The sequence below is a fragment of the Pezoporus wallicus genome, unplaced genomic scaffold, assembly GCF_028554395.1.
Source record: "Pezoporus wallicus isolate ANWC-B61680 ecotype Strahan unplaced genomic scaffold, APGP_CSIRO_Pwel_v1 contig_4191, whole genome shotgun sequence".
Taxonomy (NCBI): Eukaryota; Metazoa; Chordata; class Aves; order Psittaciformes; family Psittacidae; genus Pezoporus; species Pezoporus wallicus.
The window spans coordinates 3,780,533-3,800,409 of NW_026641383.1; the positions used below are offsets into that span (position 1 = coordinate 3,780,533).

Consider the following 19,877-nt stretch of genomic DNA (forward strand, 5'->3'; position numbering starts at 1 on the left):
GAAGCTGTGGCTGCCCCATCCCTGGCAGTGTTCAAAGCCAGGCTCGATGGGGCTTGGAGCAACCTGGTCTAGTGGAAGGTATCCCTACCCATGGCAGAGGGGTTGGAACTGAGCTTTGGGGTTCCTTCCAATCCAAACCATTCTAGGATTCTTTAATAGTTTAAACATCAGCCACATAACAATACATCAAATGGTTATATGGCAGATGTATTGAGTGCTTTTAGAAAGTCTTTGACTTCAGCTCTTCCAATGCCTGCCACCACTCCCACTGTAATTCCAAAGAACTAAGCATCTGCTTCTAATTAGCCCTCTCCACAAGTGTTCATACAATTTGCAAGTTTGCCTTGGGTAGGATTTTTCCTCCTGACCTATACTTATGTTGCATTCATGCCTGAGTATTCCTGCCTATTTGCTATTCTCCCTTTCGGATTTAGCCACTGAAAAAGGTACTATTCACAAGTCAGAATTACAAGGGAATTGTTATCTTTAACAATCTTTCATGATTCAGCCCAAACTATCTAACATTTTATTTGGCTGGAAATGCTTTTATTAAGTTCAGGCTGTTATTTAGGTACTATTGAGAATTTAACTTTGTATTTTATTCTCCAAAGCCTTTTCTGGAGCCTGTCATTTAACCAAAATCTCCCTGACACTTAGATAGCATTCCATTAGTCTCCCCAGACTACCTCATAAAGACTTGTAAGGTGCACGCATCTTTTATAAAGCATCTCGGCTCTCCCTCCTCTGGCAGGACTACGTACAAAGGGATTCAGCAGAATGTCGTTCTGTGAAATGACACTTTGCATATTTATTCAGAGAAGCCCTACGCTTGGGAAAATGCAAGGGCTAGTTTTCTTAACAAGGAGATAATAAAGAAAAATGGTTTCATTTATTTAAAGCACATCTGCACTGCAAGGAAAGGTACAATGATAAATCGTAGTAACACATCCAAGCCACCCAGCTCAGAGACCACAGCTGGTATAGTGATGACAGAACTCTTTTTGGCCAAGATTCATGAGTCTTTAGGGTAGAATGAGATAGGTTATACTGACTGTCATTTGTACCTGCAGAAATCCTTCAGATGGTGTTTATGACACTAGATTAGGCCTTCTGAAAAACAAATCCAATCTAGGCCAAACACATTACAATGGCAAAATGTCCCGTCCTGTCGTGTCGTCGTCCCCCCCCCAGCTATAAATGAAGGAAACAGATGAACCACTGAAATGATGCACAATAGATGATGATGAGGAACACCAACAGTTCCTGCTTTTAAAAACATCTATCATTAGCAATTTTAATTAAAGTCAACAGTGCAGTAGGTGATTTGGCTCAGCATCCTTAAATTTATCAAGTGGGTTGTTTCTAATGCCTGATTACAAGCTGTAGTCACTACCATCATCAGGCCTAAGCAGAATTAGCTGTCATTAATATCATTAGCTTCTGGAGGTGAAGTCCTGAAATGAAATATGATGGATATACATTCTCTTAGATGATAGCTTATTTAAATGAAGCAGTGCCAACATTGCCACCTCACAGCTTTTTAGCAATATGTTTCTTGAACCACCACATGGTTGGTGGTCTCATTAAACTTTTACTAATTTTATTATTACCATCTTGTAGCATTTTTTTTTTATATTTTATTTTGAATATACCCAGATACGTGCTATAGGCTTGCTTGCTTTCAAACAGGGAGCTACATTATGTGAACTGGTGAATTACAAACATGCAGATATTAGTACTACGTCGGTTTATATGTCACACTCCTCATCCCTGTGTCAGGGCAATGGAGAAAAGACTTGTGAGATAACCAAACAAGAGCCTTTATGTATCTGCTGGTTTAGTTATGGCTGGATACAATTTGCTTTAATATAATTCACCTCTGACAGTCAAAGACCCCTAGTAATTGATTCAAAAGGAGCAAAATAACAAACACACAAGAGGATACAGAACAAAAGGGAGATGGAGAGAGATTAGGGAAATTCATAAACAGATGCTTTATGGACATCAAACAGGAATGTCTGCGTGTAGCACGTATGAAGAAATTCATAGAAACACAGAATAGTTAGGGTTGGAAAGGACCTGAAGATCATCCAGTTCCAACCCCCCTGCCATGGCCAGGGACACCTCACACTAAACCATGCCACCCAAGGCTCTGTCCAACCTGGCCTTGAACACCACCAGGGATGGAGCGTTCACAACTTCCCTGGGCAGCCCATTCCAGTGCCTCGCCACCCTTACAGTAAAGAACTTCTTCCTTATATCCAATCTAAACTTCCCCTGTTTAAGTTTTATCCTGTTACCCCTTGTCCTGTCACTACAGTCCCTAATAAGCAGTCCCTCCCCGGCATCCCTATAGGCCCCCTTCAGATACTGGAAGGCTGCTATGAGGTCTCCACGCAGCCTTCTCTTCTCCAGGCTGAACAGCCCCAACTTCCTCAGCCTGTCTTCATACGGGAGGTCCTCCAGTCCCCTGATCATCCTCGTGGCCTCCTCTGGACTTGTTCCAACAGTTCCATGTCCTTTTTATGTTGAGGACACCAGAACTGCACACAATAGTCCAGGTGAGGTCTCACGAGCAGAGTAGAGGGGCAGGATCACCTCCTTCGACCTGCTGGTCACGCTCCTTTTGATGCAGCCCAGGATACGGTTGCTTTCTGGGCTGTGAGCGCACACTGAAGCCGGCTCATGTTCATTTTCTCATCAACCAACACCCCCAAGTCCTTCTCCGCAGGACTGCTCTCAACATTCTTTGTACCATTATGTGTTTTGCTTTTAAAAGCAAAATTCTGATCTGCAATTACCCACTTGAAAAAGGCACTCATAACAGGACTTAGAACGGATATAAATGAGAACTGAATAGAAGATTAAAGATTAACATCAAGAATCATTAATGACAGCATTTCCTCCTTCTGCAGGAAGCAGGCAGGTACAAAGGTTTCTGGATCACGCAAACACTTGGATGTTCAGCTTCAGGGATGTGACAAGGTGGGACACAAGATGGTTCCAACATTCAAAACACAAAGAAGCACATTTAAAAGGGTAGCCCGAGATGAATACAGGGCAGGCAGAAACAGATCACAGCACAGACAGATCACACCGAAACAGCATCATCTGCTTACAAACTAGGAGGGTGAATTGCAGCACTACTACACCAGCAAAGCTTCCTGAACAAAGCCTGTGTTTCTATGCTTGACCCAGGCAGGGGCAAATTCCACAGCAAGGAATGCCAACAGGTAGTAAATATAAAAAGTTGCTGGGCTTGTGCTCTAGGCACCTTTCATTACAGGCTCTGACACACTTCTGGGTTTCCTCTTGTTTTGTGCACAAGGGAAAAGAACTGTACATGCTTAGGGAAGGACACCTCAGTCGATAATTCTGACCCAATGCTAAGATTTCTCAGCTCAGATAATCATCCAATTTTTCTGCCAAAAATATGTCATTTGGTATGACCAAACACTGTTGTCTCATGTCTGCTCCTCTTCTGGAAAAGTGCTTGGTTGTGCGGAACAGGCACAGGTTGAGATTTAACCCAGTCAGTATATGTCAAGGGAAGTTCAGAGAGGTCTGACAACTCACAAAACCCAACAATATGCTGATCTATTTCCTTATAAAAAGAGTAGATTTGCAGTGTAACATATTCGATATTCCAAAGTGAATAGAACAAATAGAAAAGTAAATGCTCAAGGTAACCGCAGTCTACAGAAATGTGTGTTCTTGGCTTGTAACTCTGAGAGTCCTTTTTTAGGAAAAGCATAAAAGGAAAAATCCCTTACCTGTAATTATCCCAATTTAACAAAATTCCTAATTGTCAGACACCACCAGGAGCTGATAAGGAAGTCAGCTTTGCAAAAATAAGGCTACTAAACTGTTTGCTTGGATATGGACTGCATGTGGTTTATATTTAGTGAGAACAGTTTTTCAGGTGAAAGAAATGAATACAGTACTGAACTACCAGTTATATCACTTCAATTACATTATTTCTCTGATTCTATGATTTGAATCACACTGTACAGGCCTTAAAAGATAACGTGACCTCATCATACTGGAATAACACTTAAAAACCTCTAAGGTAAGGGTATAAAGTTTGTAGCCGACTACTGATCACTGTGGTTTCTTTATATGTAGCTATGCAATAATATATTCATTCCTGTGCAATGTGTGTGGCTCCAAGCGACTACTAGCAATTCAGGAAAAGCATATTTAACAAGCTGGAAAACAAGGCTCATGAAAGCATGCCCCTTCAGTTTATTTTCCAGCACTTCTTTCCAATATATTCACTCTGATCCTAAATTGATATTATGCTCTAATGAAATACTTCATTTTTTAACCTAGTTAAGTATTACGATGCCCGTCTGATACACAGAATTTATGCTCTTAATTTTTGATTTTGTTGCTTTAGCTAAGTAAATATTACAAATGTTGTTCAACATAATTTGCTATTTGAAAAATGGGCTCATTTGAAGTAAAAAAAAAACATACAAATTTCATATTAACTAAGGCAACGCTTAGAAAAAACAAACGGGATGTGCAGAAGTGTCTCAAAATTATTGGATGAAAAATGTCAAGTGACAGGGACCTTGCGAGCACCACACAGTGCTAAAATGCAGCATCACTGGTTGTTTTCCTCACCATCAAATTGCAAAGGAAAGAAAATCTGGTAGCGACAAGTCACTATCTGCCAGACAGCCCTTCATACGCTTCTAGGCGTCACGGAGGGTACCTCCAGCATGAAAACCTGTGAATAAGCGGCTTCTAAGTTCAGCACAATTTGACTCTGTTTCTGGTGATGGAGAGAGTCGCTCTGATGCAGTCCACATCAGAAAAACACACACCTCACCCTTTTGAAACTAATATTTTCCGCTACGGCTGTTGTGATTCCCATGAATGTTTACAGGGATTGCACCTTCCTAGCACACAGACAGTCCTTACAGAGCCAATACAAGCCCTCCTAAAAAGTCTACAAACTGCAAGCAAGATGAGAGAGAATAAGTCAATGAAAGGAAGAAAAGCTGGAAGACAGCAATGGCTTTGCACAGAGCCTGATGGCCACAGCCCGACAGCTCTATGAGCTTTGTTAGGAAATTGTATATGCCATGAACTTCCACTGTGAATTTCCATTACAAGAACCTGCTACTCAAATAATGACAAGCATCTTGCACACTTGACTCCAGACAGCTGAGATCTGCACGCAAATAAGAATTCCCCCAGTCTACTTTTATTTCCTTTTTTCTTTTCAATCAAAATGAAGATTCCCCCCCCCCCAGTACAATTTCCTCTGTACAGAAACATCAAACAATCTCTTCCCCTGCACTTTATGGTGTAGACTTCCTAGCAATCCCTAGTTTTTATGAGCTGTCTCATATAACCAGTATTGCGGTCCACTGTCAGGCAGATTTGTACTTTGTCCTCCCCTAATGAGACAGTTCCCCAATTATCAAGCCAACAGGCAGTGTTTCTAGAAAGTTTCATCCTTTTAGGGACAGGATTCCCACAGGGTGATGGACAAATTATCCCACGTTATACCCATCACATACACAAACTTGCAGGATTTACTCCTGAGCAAGACATTTCTTTTTTATTCCATCAGTTCACATTCTTTTTCCAAGTGTATCGTCAGTGTTTCATTAAACCCAGCAAAACCAACTAACCTCTCTCCCTCTTCCCATCACAAAATCACTGTGTTGCAGAGCTGCTACAACAGTTACATCACAGACCAAGAAAAAGGAGAACCAACTCCTTAGTAATGCAGTCTGTTTATTAAAGCACCACTGTTATTTCTTCATAGTATCTACATAGTTATTTGTGGTCAGGCGAGTGGAAGGACTATAGTGGCTTTTGTCCTATCTTAATGCCACTTGATGCAGCATCTAATCCCCAGCATTCTGAGATCTGTCGGCTGGTAGAAATTCAAGCACTTGCTCAGTTCCTGTCCCTGTCTGAAACAAACACTGTAATATATTTCAAGCATCCCATAAAACAAATCCACTCTGTCCCAGGAAATACATACTGAACATATAACTTCAGTGGCAGGAACAAAAATTACATTGATTATTAAAACCCACAGAAGTGTACAAAAGTCTCAACGTTATTGCACATGTTATATGTGCACCCTAAGCTAGTTATCTTCTCAGTGCCTGCACAGAACCCTCAGCAGTGAGAAGGAAGGGTAGCCAGACGGTAGGAAAAACAGCAATCAAAGGCATTTATCTCATCAGGAAAACCATCCCCAGTGGCATGCTGGCGAGGCAGAAGAAACAGAAAACCTTGTGCAACTGTGATCAAAACAAAAACACAACAGAATTAAAGCCATTTTTTTAAAGGAATTCCGCTTCCAACATAAACTAATGTGTCTCTGCATTGTACAGCCAGCTCCCGCAGCGACCAAGCCGCCTGCCGATCGTCCCAAGGCTGCAACAGCCTTGCTGCTGGAGCTCAACCTTGTGGCAGCACTTCACGCAACAAGAGCCTGGGTTTCAACAAATTCTGATGGTGGCCCATGTACAGATACTGGTGGAGCCATAACTTCCCTAAACAGTTCTCCCAACACTTTATCATCCTTCTATCTAGGAAATTACTCACTCTCTAAACTAAAACTCCATTCCTATAAATTCAAACTCCTTGTTCTGTCCCCAGCAAACAACAATACTCTGCAATAGCCTTTTATGCACTCATGACGCTTTTTTTTCTCCTCACCTTTAGTCTTCTATCCTCTGGACTTGAACAGCTTTTTCTTACACACTACTCTCAGTGCCGTTTCTAACTCCATAATCATCCCCAGTTGACACTTCCAGTTCCCCATACAGTAGTCCAGTTTGCTCTGCTTAAGTGGGGCAACAGGTAACTTCATGGATCTTTCCTATTTGTCACTCTATAGCTGCTCTTGTCTTGGTTTTCCCCACAACAGGGCGATATTTCCAATTCATTTTTAGTGTATGATCCACTACAGACTCCAGCTTATTCTCTGAGGAATCTCTGCCCAGGGCTACAATTATTCCTCAACCTTTCTCGGTTGAATGAGCATCTCTGCTTAGGTGCAACGATTTACACTTGATCTTGCTGAATACATCTCATTTAACAAAATCCTCATTGAAGAAACAGGATTGTGAATCAATCTGCCAAGATCATTTTGGAAGAAAGAGCTGGGGGCACATGCAACACAAAGCAGCAGGTTCCCCTTGGGTTAATGAAAGCACAGTCAGCTATAGCAGTTTCTGTAACCAAATCGAAAGACCACAACCTCCTCGTCTGATGCAGATGTAAAAAGTCTCCATGGTAATTAAGCAGACTTAAAAACTTGATGTAGTACATTAATTATCAGAGATATTATCTGGGAAATCTTTAAGAGAAGATGAAAGTAAATAAAAACAGGAAGAAGTCTGAGCCAGAGAGAAAACAAGAGTTTGAGAATGTAAGATCAGTCGTGTCATTGCTTACAAGTTAAACAAGTGTTTCAAAGAAACAAATTAAGTAGATTTATGACGCTGCAGAGATTTCCTTCCAAAGTAACTGTTCTGATTGATGGATATGAATCTGTATCAGAAAACCAGATGATAGAATAAAGTTAAGCTTTAGGAATTTCAGACTTCTAATTCGTTGCTATGGCAACATTCTCAGCAAGGGATCTTTCCTTAAAAATAAAAAATAGGAAAAAATGCTTTACTTTTCCCTAAAACATAACTTTGCATGATGAGAGAACAAGGCAGGTAAAGTCAAGACTGTAAAATCAATCTGTTAGACCGATACTTTTTAGTACACCATTCTAAATGCCTTTCTACAATTCAAGTAAAATTCCCCTTTTATAATTCCACTTTTATAATTTAGGCTAGGAGGAGCTGAGGACACTCTGGGTTTGAAATTGATATTAAAAATTCAAGTCTCAGAGTTACAACTGAAGATTCAGGCATCACAGAGGCTAAGTATGTCTTCACTCAAACAAAGCTCAAAGAAACAGTGCAGCATATCAGAAGTACAACTTCCTTTTAAAGGTGAAAAATACCAATTAAAAAGACAATTTGGTTCTTTAAGTGCTGTAAACAGATAAGCGGCAGGCACCCTTCTTGTGGTTAAAAGCCTTCTGTGCAAGGGATCAGCACCGACTTCTCTTCTCTGCAAATGCACTAGACTTGGATCCTACCCACAACCATATACATCCTCTTCTATTTTCTGTAGTTCACAAAGCGGCCGTTTAGCTGCAATCCTGGCTCTGACTGACATCAGTTAATTAAGTTTTGGGTTTTTTTTTTTAACCAGGAGCAAGTCTGAATGAAGTATATGGCAGGGAAACACTTGATGTTCAGAAAAGTTGCAAGGTATCAGATAGCTTCAGAGCGGTGTGCCAAAGAATAGCAGGACAAGAGGTCCCTCAAAAAAGCCAAGGCACGCAGAGTAAATACTGTCAAACAATATATAAACAGGGGACCAATTTACCCCTGAAAACAGTGATTGCAGCTCCCCCAGTCTGCCTGGAAACCTAACAATTAATTAGCAAGACTCTTATTTAGAAAACCAATACAGAAAACCCAGAAAAACAACTATTGAGCTATTTTTATCATTTCTTGTTTCAGTGAAGATCGGTGCCTATAATGTATCCCCTGTGTTTCAGGCAAATGAGGCTTAATTGCTGCAGGACAGCAATCGCTACTAGTGTGTTAGAGACCAACATCAAAATACAATTTTTTACATTATTAGGAAAATATGAACATTTAAGAAACTTAATTTGCTTAAACGCTAACTATTTATTCCTAGAATAAACTCCTTGTATTACCTTACATATTTTTCCTCCCGTTTATCTGTATGGACTTAAAGCGGAGATAAACAGAAACAATGTCTCAAGTATCCTCTTAACCAGACAGTGGACTGTATAAACAAGACTCATCCAACACAAAGGTTCACCCAGCACCAATGACATCACAAACAGCAAGAGAAACGCTCAAGTGTCCTACAGTGGGCACAGCTACATAAAGTGTGAAGGAAAAAGCAACGGGTGCTTCCAGGGATGCCATGTCAAGGACAAACAGAAACGTAAACTTTACTTTGGTAACCTAAAAGGTAGATGGAGCAGATGACCTGAGACACACAAACTCCTGTATGAAAATAGCTAATACGGAATTTGAAGGCTTATATCAAACATGACAGATTTGAGAAGATGAGCACAGGAGACAAATGTCAGGGGCTGTTTGATTTCACTTAACAATCCTGCAGATAATCAAATCTGTTCCAGAGGCTCTTATTTCTGCCTTAATGGTTATGAGAATCATGGAATACCAGGTTGGAAGGGATCTCAAGGATCATCTGGTCCAACCAATCCTCCCCTATGGCTGGGCTGCTGGTGAATTATGAGCCTTGGCAATCACACTGACTGGCATTTTACTATAGTCCATCATCTCAATTCTGGCTTTACCCATAATGTCTATTTTTTATATACTGAGTTTATGACATTTTCAGATAAGATTTCAGTGCTTCCACAACAGTTAGCACAGAGTTGTTCTCATCTACACCTGGACACCTTGGACACAAAGACAACCCAGATCACTACCATCTACACCATTTAATTATCATGTTGTCATATTCATAATGATATCCTTCTCCCCTCTCCTCCCACCCATAAAGCTGCATCTCACAATTCACAGTATTTCAAGATCATTGCTCCCTTTCCTCAATACATTAACCATCTACACACACGTGTGAATTTTGATCTAGTCCAAACCTTATTCTTGTTCCCAGTCCTTTTTGAACAGAAGTTACAATGTCCATGGCATCTATCATGTCTCTATAGGCAGCTCAACAATATGCAACACTGAAACAAAACAGTGACTGCTGTAAGTAGATCTAATTTGAGGCTTATTATTAAAGACTATTTCTTCATTATGCTAGCTTTCCAGCATGCTTCTCCCTTTGCCTATTTGCAGACTGGGGTATTTTTCTCCACCATATGCTACTTCATTTTCTCCCATGCCGAATTACGCTGTAGCTGTCAGCTCTGGTTCTGACCTCTCTTCCACTGCAGTAGAGGCAAAACCTCCTTTCTGGTGCTGTAAGTGGATGCTGGATGAGGTTATAGTCACAGTGTCTGTAATCAATTGTCATCATACATCTCTGTCCTTTTCTAGTGTTTGCTATGCTGCCTAATGTAGTATCATTTGTAAATATAATTAATGAGCTGTTTATGTACTCTTCAAAAATCATTAAGATGTTATATTAAACTGAGTTTAGTGGTGCACCCTGAATCACCCTGCACACTTGTGCCCAACTTGATACACTGCCATTTATCATTACTCTTCATTCATAATGTCTCCAGCAATTCTAATTCCCATGACACAATTCATGTTCAAAACAATTTGAACTGTGGGGTTTTTCCTCTCTTTGCATTAATTTCTACAGTTGCTGCCCTTTCTGTTCCGAAGATAAGCAACACATTCGTGTTGTTACAATTCTTTTATGTCTTCCTGCTTTCTTCTCACTTGCTACAATTACTACTGCTCCGATGCTTTTGGGTTTAGTTAATTCCTATGGTATATTACAAATTTCTATCATCAATACCTATTTATTTATAGGTGAGAAGTATACTGCTTTTCCTGCCTTTCCTCAGCGCTATTTTCCATTCCTCATTTTCCTCTTTTCCATAATTACTTAATCTTCTTGTTCCAGGGGCAATCAGAATATGCTGTCAATCAGGACAGCTGATTTTCACTTCCCTATTTTACACAGCTAACCCTCCTCCATCCCCCAGTTTCTGTTTGTCTTCTCCCTATCGCAAATTTATCTGTTGTCATAATCCAGCCCTCACTTGGACGTTGTCTATTTGAGTACCTCAATTCCCTCTATGGGGGTCTCAGAATCCTCAGAAGCCTGTACATACGTTTACCAATTTTCTTTCCTTCTATGTCTGCTGCACTGGGATCTTGTGAGACCCATTTGCACTTTGCATTCTTGCTTTCAGACTCACAGTAATCTACTGCTCCTTAATTGAATGAATTACACATTTTACTTTGCTCCAGGCTTGATTTGTTCACTAGGGTAGACACTCAAGTAGCCTTCACTTCCCAAAGCATCACTGAAATCGCTGGACTTAGGGCTTTTCAGAGCAATCCATGATCTGTCATGTGGACTTTAAAATCCATATTGCTTGCTAAGCTTTTTAATGCCAGTATGAATGAATGGCTCCTGGCTCCCGTTCAGCTTGTGCAGCTGTGTCCTGCAAGTCAGGGTGTTGAGTACTTTTTTATCTCAAACAGGTGCACAGTCAACAGCTCTTAACCAGCAAGGAAATAATCTATGGATGATTTATCCCGTGGTCATCTTTTCAAACTAAAATATCAGGGTAGCTTTCATTAGACCCATGAGCACGGCCACTGTATTATTCCATGTTAAATACCAACCTACCACCTAGAATATCCCAAAATTACAGAATCCCTATAGATGCAAGAATTGTCAGCCATGACCAATGCCCATTAAACATTTCCCATCATTATTTCACTATTTTTCTTACACTATCTCATATTTTCTCCCTCCCCCCTCCCGTTAAGAACTTTCGCACCAACTTGAATGCCCTCGAAGAAGCATTTAACAGAGCCTAAAGCCAGGAATGAGGATGAATGTAGAAGCAACAGCACAGGTTATCTTATTGGCTCCAATAAGAATCGCAGCAGGACAGAAACATTTGCGTTTAAATCCCAGAGGGGAGTTCAAAACATGCCCCGCGCCCTGAGGTTGCTTTCAGCTCTAACTTACACACCTAGCTTTAAAGGGAAAAAACCCAACCAACAGACTACCCCAAACCAAAATCATTGGGTACCCGCTCTCCTTCACGGCTGGATAAGGGCAAAGAAAGGGCCCACTGGAACCATTCTGAGAAGTTCAGAGACTTCATTAGCAGAAAAACGTGTAATGCTCACAGTTTACACCAACAAGAAAGAAATGAGCAGTATTCATCAGGTTTGACTCTACAGGACACATCTAACTCAGACTCAAAGCCCTACAACTATCCTGCTCTTCTTCTTAAAAGCCTTCATTTCTCATTTGCAGCTTTTCAATATTAATAGGGTGAAATATTCAGTAGGGGAAACCTGATTTAACACCATTGGTCCACCTAACATGTTTTAGGTTAAATCCCTGTGCTCTAAAATGCCAAACATAACGTGCTATCACAAAACCATCAGAAATGACCCAAAAGATACGAAGTCAGGCCCAGGTGATAACTTCTTTCTTCGTCAAACATATAAGGAACTATGGATGTCTAAAGACTTCAGCTGCAATGATTTGAGCTACAGAATAAAAGCTGCAGAGCTTGAGAGGGAACAGCTACTTTTCTCTCGGGACTTTGAAAACCTGTCCTTTTGAGGTACAAAAATGTAACTTGTATTTCAAGCAACCAAGGAATCTTCGTAATTCAACAGAATATCATGTAACAAGCTATTCTGATGATTTGGTCAGGTGGTGCTATAAGCAGTGCCACTTGACCAATACCTTTATTTTTAGGAAGAAACATTAACAATGTTTCGCAGACAATGCGAAACAAATTAATCACTTCTCAGCTGTTTATAAGGCAACACTGCATGCAGTTATCCTCTTGGTTAGTGGCTTCTCAGGTCTTTTTTAAATCAGTAAGACAGTAGAAGAATGAGCCAGGGGACCAGCTCCTTCCCTTTCTGTTGTATTAATGAGGCAGTTGCTGTACTCCTGCTACCAAGCCAACTTTCCTTAACTCTTAAGATATCCCTTTCCTCTAGCAACTATTTTGGTTAAACAATATTTAATTTCTTGGGTTTTTGCACATCACAAAAAGCAAGAAATCCCCCTGGAATCCTACCATTATACTTATTCTACAGAGAGGAAACAAAGATCCAAATTAGAAAAAACAGTAAGTTCTCATACAGTACTTACAATTGATCTGATGTTGTTTTCTTTTGCCAGTTTCAGAGAGGATTTATAGCAACTTGCCAAGTTCTCTTTATGATCATCAGTGAGATAGCCTCTTGCGATCGGCCCAACAGTATGGATCACATCTGCAAGAAATAAAGATGACAAAACAAGTTAGACATCCTACAGTGGGTTTTCTGGCTTATGCCATGTCTCTCCAGAGCTACTACAGTGCAAGTCAATCCATTTTGGTACTGTACCCAGTCACAAAGGGAGGAATACTACTGCAAGGAAAGTGCTTGTAACTGGAAATCACAGAATAAGCTACAGCTGTGATGATTAAAAGTTAAAAATAATCAAGGCTATATTATTGTTTGGACTAAAGGAAAGTGAGAAAGATGCACTACACGCTTGTTACGGGCGTACTGCAATCCACATGCATGATAGATGAAATGTTTTCATAAATACCCTCATTCTTCAGGGCTGTACAAGTGTAAATACTGTACAACTTCGAAAGGGTTCTCACCCGTTGAAGGTCACTCGCTGGGAAAGGTCACTACACAAAACCTCAGCGCACTGATAGCGATACACGTCAGGGTTTTTTGTCTAAAACTAAGTCTTTCCTCTGCAACCATTGTAAGAAAAGCTGTGAATTATGAATGCATTATTCAAAGAACGCGCTTTCCTCTCACAGCAGACCAGATGGAGACACCATGCAATAAAACAAAATATTCCGTTTGAAGAAACTTATAATGAACAAAGAGAGAAAGTACAGTCAAGGAATAGCTTAGGTATGAAGCCTCTGGACCCATCAAAATCAGATGCTGCAATCAATCAAAGTCTCTAAAGTGCCATAAGGAAAATGAAGTAAAAAGCCTGGAGTAAAAAACCCTGAAAATTGCAAACTAAAAGGTGTCTCTTTCATCCATTCTCTCCCCCCACCCTTGACTAGTAGGAAGCACATTTAGTTTCCAAACATCATTAGTCTATAGCACATGCGAACACAACAGAATGAGTTATTGTGACACGTACATAATTTTCCCCCTTCTTTGTCATCCCCTACAATGTACAGCAGCAATAATAAACAGTGGCACTATGTTTTTTTGCAGCATTGCCACAAATAGGGATTAGGACAATGCATTCAACTGCTGGTCCCATTGGTTAGGTTGTGTTTCTGTCCCATGTGGGACAGGTTTTCAAGCAACATCTGCTGCGGTTACACGCCAAAATACTTTCATTTACTCACAAATCCTGCCGAATTCACACCTTTATACTTTGTGCAAGCTGCCTTTCATTATTTCCCTCCAACCTATATGAAAGCGTAAGTGAAGATGCACAAATGAACATTAAAACGTATGCTGCCTTTTATTTAACCTGTCAAGTCCCAGTCATAGAATAGTTATGGTTGGAAAGGACCTTAAGACCATCTAGTTCCAAGCCCCCTACCATGGGCAGGGATACCTCCCACTAAACCACGTCACCTCAAGGCTGAGTCCAACCTGGCCTTGAACACCACCAGAGATGGAGCATTCTCTACTACTTACAAGGTGGCTTATGTGCTGAGGCAGAATGTTTTGAACCTATCCAAATTTTTTCTTTACCTTAGTCCAAAAGCATTGATAATTCAGCAAAAAGAAGCATGTAGGCAAATCCCAGTGCCTGGAAACACGGAGAAATCAGCTGTGATTGGAAACTGAAATCCCTGAGAGCTAAACTTCCCAACTGCTACAGAAAACCTCCCTACTGACAAGTAAACCCGAGGTTAACTACTCTCCTTTCCCTCTTGATCACAGTAATTTCCTCCAGTTGTGGGAACAGGATGGACAGATTGGATGATTTCTGTTGAATGTCACAGCTGCCAGACAGCGACTCCAGCAAACCCTCCCTACAGCACTTCAGGCAACTGGACCATCAAGTAGGTGGCGAGTATCCACTGATGAGCGGGATGACAGCAGGTGAATGAAGCAACCACAACGGCTTCAGCCCGGGAGTTCAGGAGAAAGGTGTGTTTTCCCCCACAGGTTTTAGCCGCTATAATAAACTGAGACCTAAGACATAGAACAAAAAAAGAAATAGCAAAGCTAGTTCAAAATCAGCTTCTGCTTGCAGGAGTGTGAGTACTTCCATTAGGAAAGACTATATATTCAGGCTATGACTGCAGCGGTTTCCTTCGGATTGCAACTTCCCAAGTAAGATTTCTATTTGGAAATGTTGGCACTTGCCTGCTGGCAAATTTAGAGAAAGAAAAAGCTTCTCTTGCCTTTTTTATTCCTTCTTGTTCTTTGTTTTTGCAAGAGGCAAGCTGCAATTACTCAACCGGGGTAAGGAATATACTTGTGAATCTGATCTCAATTGAGGTCATTCTACATTTACAGACACTAAGATCAGAGGTACCGTGATGTATTTCAAACTCATAGCACTCACCAGCCCACAAGCAAATAAAGAAATAACTATAAAAACTTAAAAGGAAAGGGTGAAAGATAAATAACAGAGAATCATAAAAGGTTTTCCTCTTTCTGCTAAGGCGGAGTTAACTTGCATTTCAAAGGGCAGCTGCTTAAAGGCTGAACCTTAATGGCTTAAATTATTAAATGATTACTTAACAACAAGGAGTTATGTAGAACAGCCCAAGTATCAAGTTCTTGCTTGGGTCTTTCTGTATAAAACTCCCCTTGGTATAATTTCTAGATGTATGTCACTCATTAAGTGCTGAACTCCACTCCTTTAGTGTTCCATTCATTATTAAACACTGATTTTCAAAATTCTCAGCTCAATACATGGGAAGTGTTTTTCTTGTCATCTTTTTTTCAGAACCTCCTGATTTAGCATTTTCATGGTGCCTCATTAGCAACCCTCCATCACTGCACCAGACACTTGATGGAAACAGGTAACCTTTAATGCGGTTATCAGCTTTTATGTTTTAATTTTTACAATCCCAGAGGTGGCTCTTTAGACAGAACACTGAAGGTGGTTATGAACTGGTTTATAAAAACCGTTGTAATTGTTTACAGTGTATCACTGCCAAAAATTGCTTTTCTTGGGCACATTATTATTCTGAAACACATGATAGAGTAAGATTCAACTACCAGAGCAGCATTAATAATATGCCCATGTTTCGTGGTCAGTAGATGAACAGGAAAGCAATAATTTATTGTTTACTTTGTCAATAAAATCACTGTATCCCCACATTACCTGAACTATACTTTATTCTGCCCAAGCTATTCCACAGTACGCTAAGCTTTGCTGGTAGGCAAAGCCCTTTGAGATTATACAAGCGTAAAGCAAACAAACCCAAAACCAAAAGAACTCTCCCCCACCTCCCAGCCCATGCTGTTAATATACGAGGATCAGACTTCACAGACTGAAGCAGAGCCATTTATTTTTAATATATCTACGAAGCCTACGTCAATCTCCCAGCTTGTCTGTCACAATGAAGTTTTCTTTCTGCTCACACATCCCCCCCTCACTCAGCTGCACAGAGATGGAGACACTGGTTCACTATGGAGATGGAGGTCTACAGGCATTTGCTTACAAGAAAATGAAGGGGCAGTAACCCACTACAGCAGCAAGCCCCAGGTGCAAGCCTCCAGCACTGTTGTCAAGGCCGAACACAGATGTGCAAGCCCTACTCAGCACCTTCCCCACCAGTCAACCCACGGCCAGAACAAGCATCCACCCTAGAGAAGTGCATGGCCCTTCTAAAGCCAGCATGACTTCCAGGTCAGACTTCAATGACAGTAAAGGACCATCACAGAAAGAGGAGAGATTTAGACTAGGTATAAGGAAGACATATTTTATGCTGAGGATGGCAAAACACTGGCACAGAGAGGTGATAGATACCCCATCCCTGGAATTGAAGGCCAGGTTGGATGGGGCTCTAAGCAACCTGATGTAGCTGAAGATGTCCCATGGCAGGGAGGTTGGACTAGATAAGCTTTGGAGGTCCCTTCCAACCCAAACTATTCTATGATTCTATGATCATGGGACAAGCGCATGGATAAGTTTCACTGCAGGAGAAGGCAAAACAACTGCAGAGGGCAATGCAGACAGGAGCACCAGACACAAGGATGAGTGTGATGACAAGCTGAAGATACACTGTGAATGCAGAGGCACAACACCATGGAACAGAAGCCATCTCACCACCCAAAGATCTTTAAGGGAAATGCAGAGAAACTTTGGCTGGAAAAGCCTGGTAGAGATCCCTACTACCAAACAGGTTCTTTTCCTTCTTGGAGATCCTGCACCCCTTTGCTGACTGAACATTTCTTAAAGGGGTCAAACAGGAGCAGGGGATATAAGCATTTCTCTCAAATGTCCTTCAATATGTTTTTTTGTTCTTCAAAACCAGGTTAAGAGAATAAAACTGGGAGCAGTCAGACTCTCAGAGAATGCCACACTTGCCATTTGTACTACTTTCACATCAAATGAAGCTGCCAGCACTGCTTTGAAGCTTTAGATTTAGTATGGTCAGTCTTCCAGCCAAGCTCATTGATAGGAAACTTCATTAAAAAGCTGCTATCCATGTGTTCGTAAATCACTTTCTCTGTATACACAGAGCAGAGATGTGTGCTTACATTCTAACAGGACCAAGGTGGAGGGAGCCACAGGGAAAGGTATATTCTCACTTGGTATTCAGGCCACAGCAATGGATCAAGCTGGTTTTAATGCTAATGAAGCTTTAATTTTAAAGGGATATTTATAAGGGAAGGTGATATTAAGTTGAATCAACACTTGGAAAGCACAGTGACTCTCCCCTTAAACTCCTGTATTGGGCAGTAAAAAATGAAACCACATCTGCTGCAGCATACAAACTCCATGGGCAAAAAGGCCGATGAGGCTTGTTTTCTCTGGGCTTTTTTATTAAAGAAGTCACTCCACACATCTTAATTTGCTGTTGGTCTCACAGTTTGATTCTACACTGCTAAGAAGAAAGAGCAGAGCAGCGTGGGCAAAGACAAAACACAACTTCCAGCTGCAAAAGGATGAAGAGAATTGACTATACCTCAAAAAAACGACCTGGAGGACTGATGTGATCTACTCTTCCCTGGTTCTTCATAAAGGCGACACTAGATGGCAAAAATATTGGTATAACAAGTTTCCCCAACTACTGCAAAGGTACAAATAAGTTTCTCTCATTCCTTCCCTTCCAGACGTGAGTGTGGCACATTCACACCGTTAATGAACCAACCGACCAGGGCTAGAATCAATTACACATTTCTCTCATTCATCCCGTTCACACATTCATAGCCATAATCGGCCCATCTAGCTGACTGCATAATGAAGCTGTATCCTGTCAATCACAGCGGGAACCAGATGAATTTTAAGAAGGAAGCTACCGCACTGCGTGTGCCACTGAATAAAAACCTGACGAAAACTCAGGAGCATTTACAACTCCATTTGTAAACCTTATCAGTTGTCTTAGACAATAAAAGCATCCACCACACTGAGTACTGAAAAGGGGAAGCTGAGATTCAATTGATAGGAAATGGACTTACCTCTGGACATTCATATGTACTGAATATCCCTGTTCTTAAGGAATGCATGTAGCATAACTCTAAGTATACAAATTAGCTCAACTTGTTAATTCTCTATTTCTTGTTATATACACTTGCACATAAAATGGGCATTTTCAGTGTGTAACAAGCAACTGCTAAATTAAGTGCAGCTTAAATAAATACCCCAGGACCACAACCTCATTTAAGTTATTTACCAATATATGTCTCTAAAACTGGATTAGCAGAGATGAGTATTTTAAATGACCGACAACACCTTCTATAGATCACGCAATGCTACGTATAACTACATGTAACACAGCTCCTCAGTTAAGAAGTATTTATTTGCTTTATATAGATATCTATTGCATGTATCAGCAGTTAAAGAGACTCAGTTTTTCAGGCTAGGAGCAACAAGCACTGCTCAGTCTGAAGTTTGTACCTTTTATAGCTGCTTTCAGTGATTAATTACCTGTTTTGAGTGAACCAACAAAATGTTTATTAGCCACAAAAGCTATGATGTCTAGAAGTCATCTGTGTAAATTATTTAGGCCATTTTTCACCTAAATGGCATTGTCTGCCCAAGAAAAGGTAAAGAATATGTTTATTGTAAACGATTAACCAGCATCCCTCTTTGTGGGTTGGCTGTATATTTTAAGTATGAGACAGCAGAGACAGTCAGAAAACAATATTCCCAAAGGGAGAGGGGAAGGATTTGCCAAGCCTGAGAGATCCTTTGGGGAGTTTGCGCTCAATAGCCTGCATTTAGCAAAGCGATCGCTCAGCATCCGTGGGAAGCTCAAAAACACAGAGAGCTTGTTTGCAGCGGTTATACCATTGCCTCAACAGCCGGCCAGAGAACAGTCACACAAGTCAAACCCCAAACCTTTTTTGCACTCGTGCTTGTCATAAAATACAAGGCCCAAGTATGCCTGTGTAATCCCAGAGCAGTTCCCCTCCCATCAGTGCACTTGGAGCATCACTCTGCCATCAGGGCCTTGCCATTAACGTCAGAAACAGAAGTAGGCTCTGTTCAGGCAGGAGAAGCAAGTGGTGCAATTAAGAGACACTAAACTATATCCCAAAGTAATAGGTTTTACAAAGCAATTTAGTACTACGATGACAGATGTCAAAGCAGCGACTAGACAGACAGCCCCACAACTTCAATGGAAATAATTGCCTACATGTAAAGCTAAAAGGCAACGGCTCCATTTGGGATATTCATAATGCGATGTGATACAAATGAACATGAAACGAACACGACGTGACTTAACATGAAATTATGACATCTATGACTTGCTATTTCTATTTTCTTTTTTTTTAATCTGGCCTGAAGAATTTGCAGCAGAAATGCTCAAAAGTTAGCCTGTTCCCCCTACAAATCATGTGCCCAGCTAAACTCCTTAATATACCTAGGAAAACTGAACAGATGAAATGAAATTATGTTGCCCCAAGCAGACTTTGTCCTCATCACGCTGCAGCAAACCTCATTTTGCTGCAGCAGCAGAGGAGCTCGGCCAAGATCCA

At 40.8% G+C, this 19,877-nt stretch overlaps 1 protein-coding gene across 7 annotated transcripts in view; it reads right to left on the reverse strand.

Moving 5' to 3' along the window:
- Nucleotides 1-19,877, reverse strand: part of MACROD2 (mono-ADP ribosylhydrolase 2) — an 885,719-nt gene that overhangs the window by 354,589 nt on the left and 511,253 nt on the right. For all 7 annotated transcript variants that reach the window (XM_057423319.1, XM_057423323.1, XM_057423322.1 and 4 more), the window contains one exon: nt 12,883-13,004. In XM_057423319.1, the coding sequence (XP_057279302.1) occupies nt 12,883-13,004 (122 nt within the window). The remainder of the gene's footprint in view (nt 1-12,882; nt 13,005-19,877) is intronic.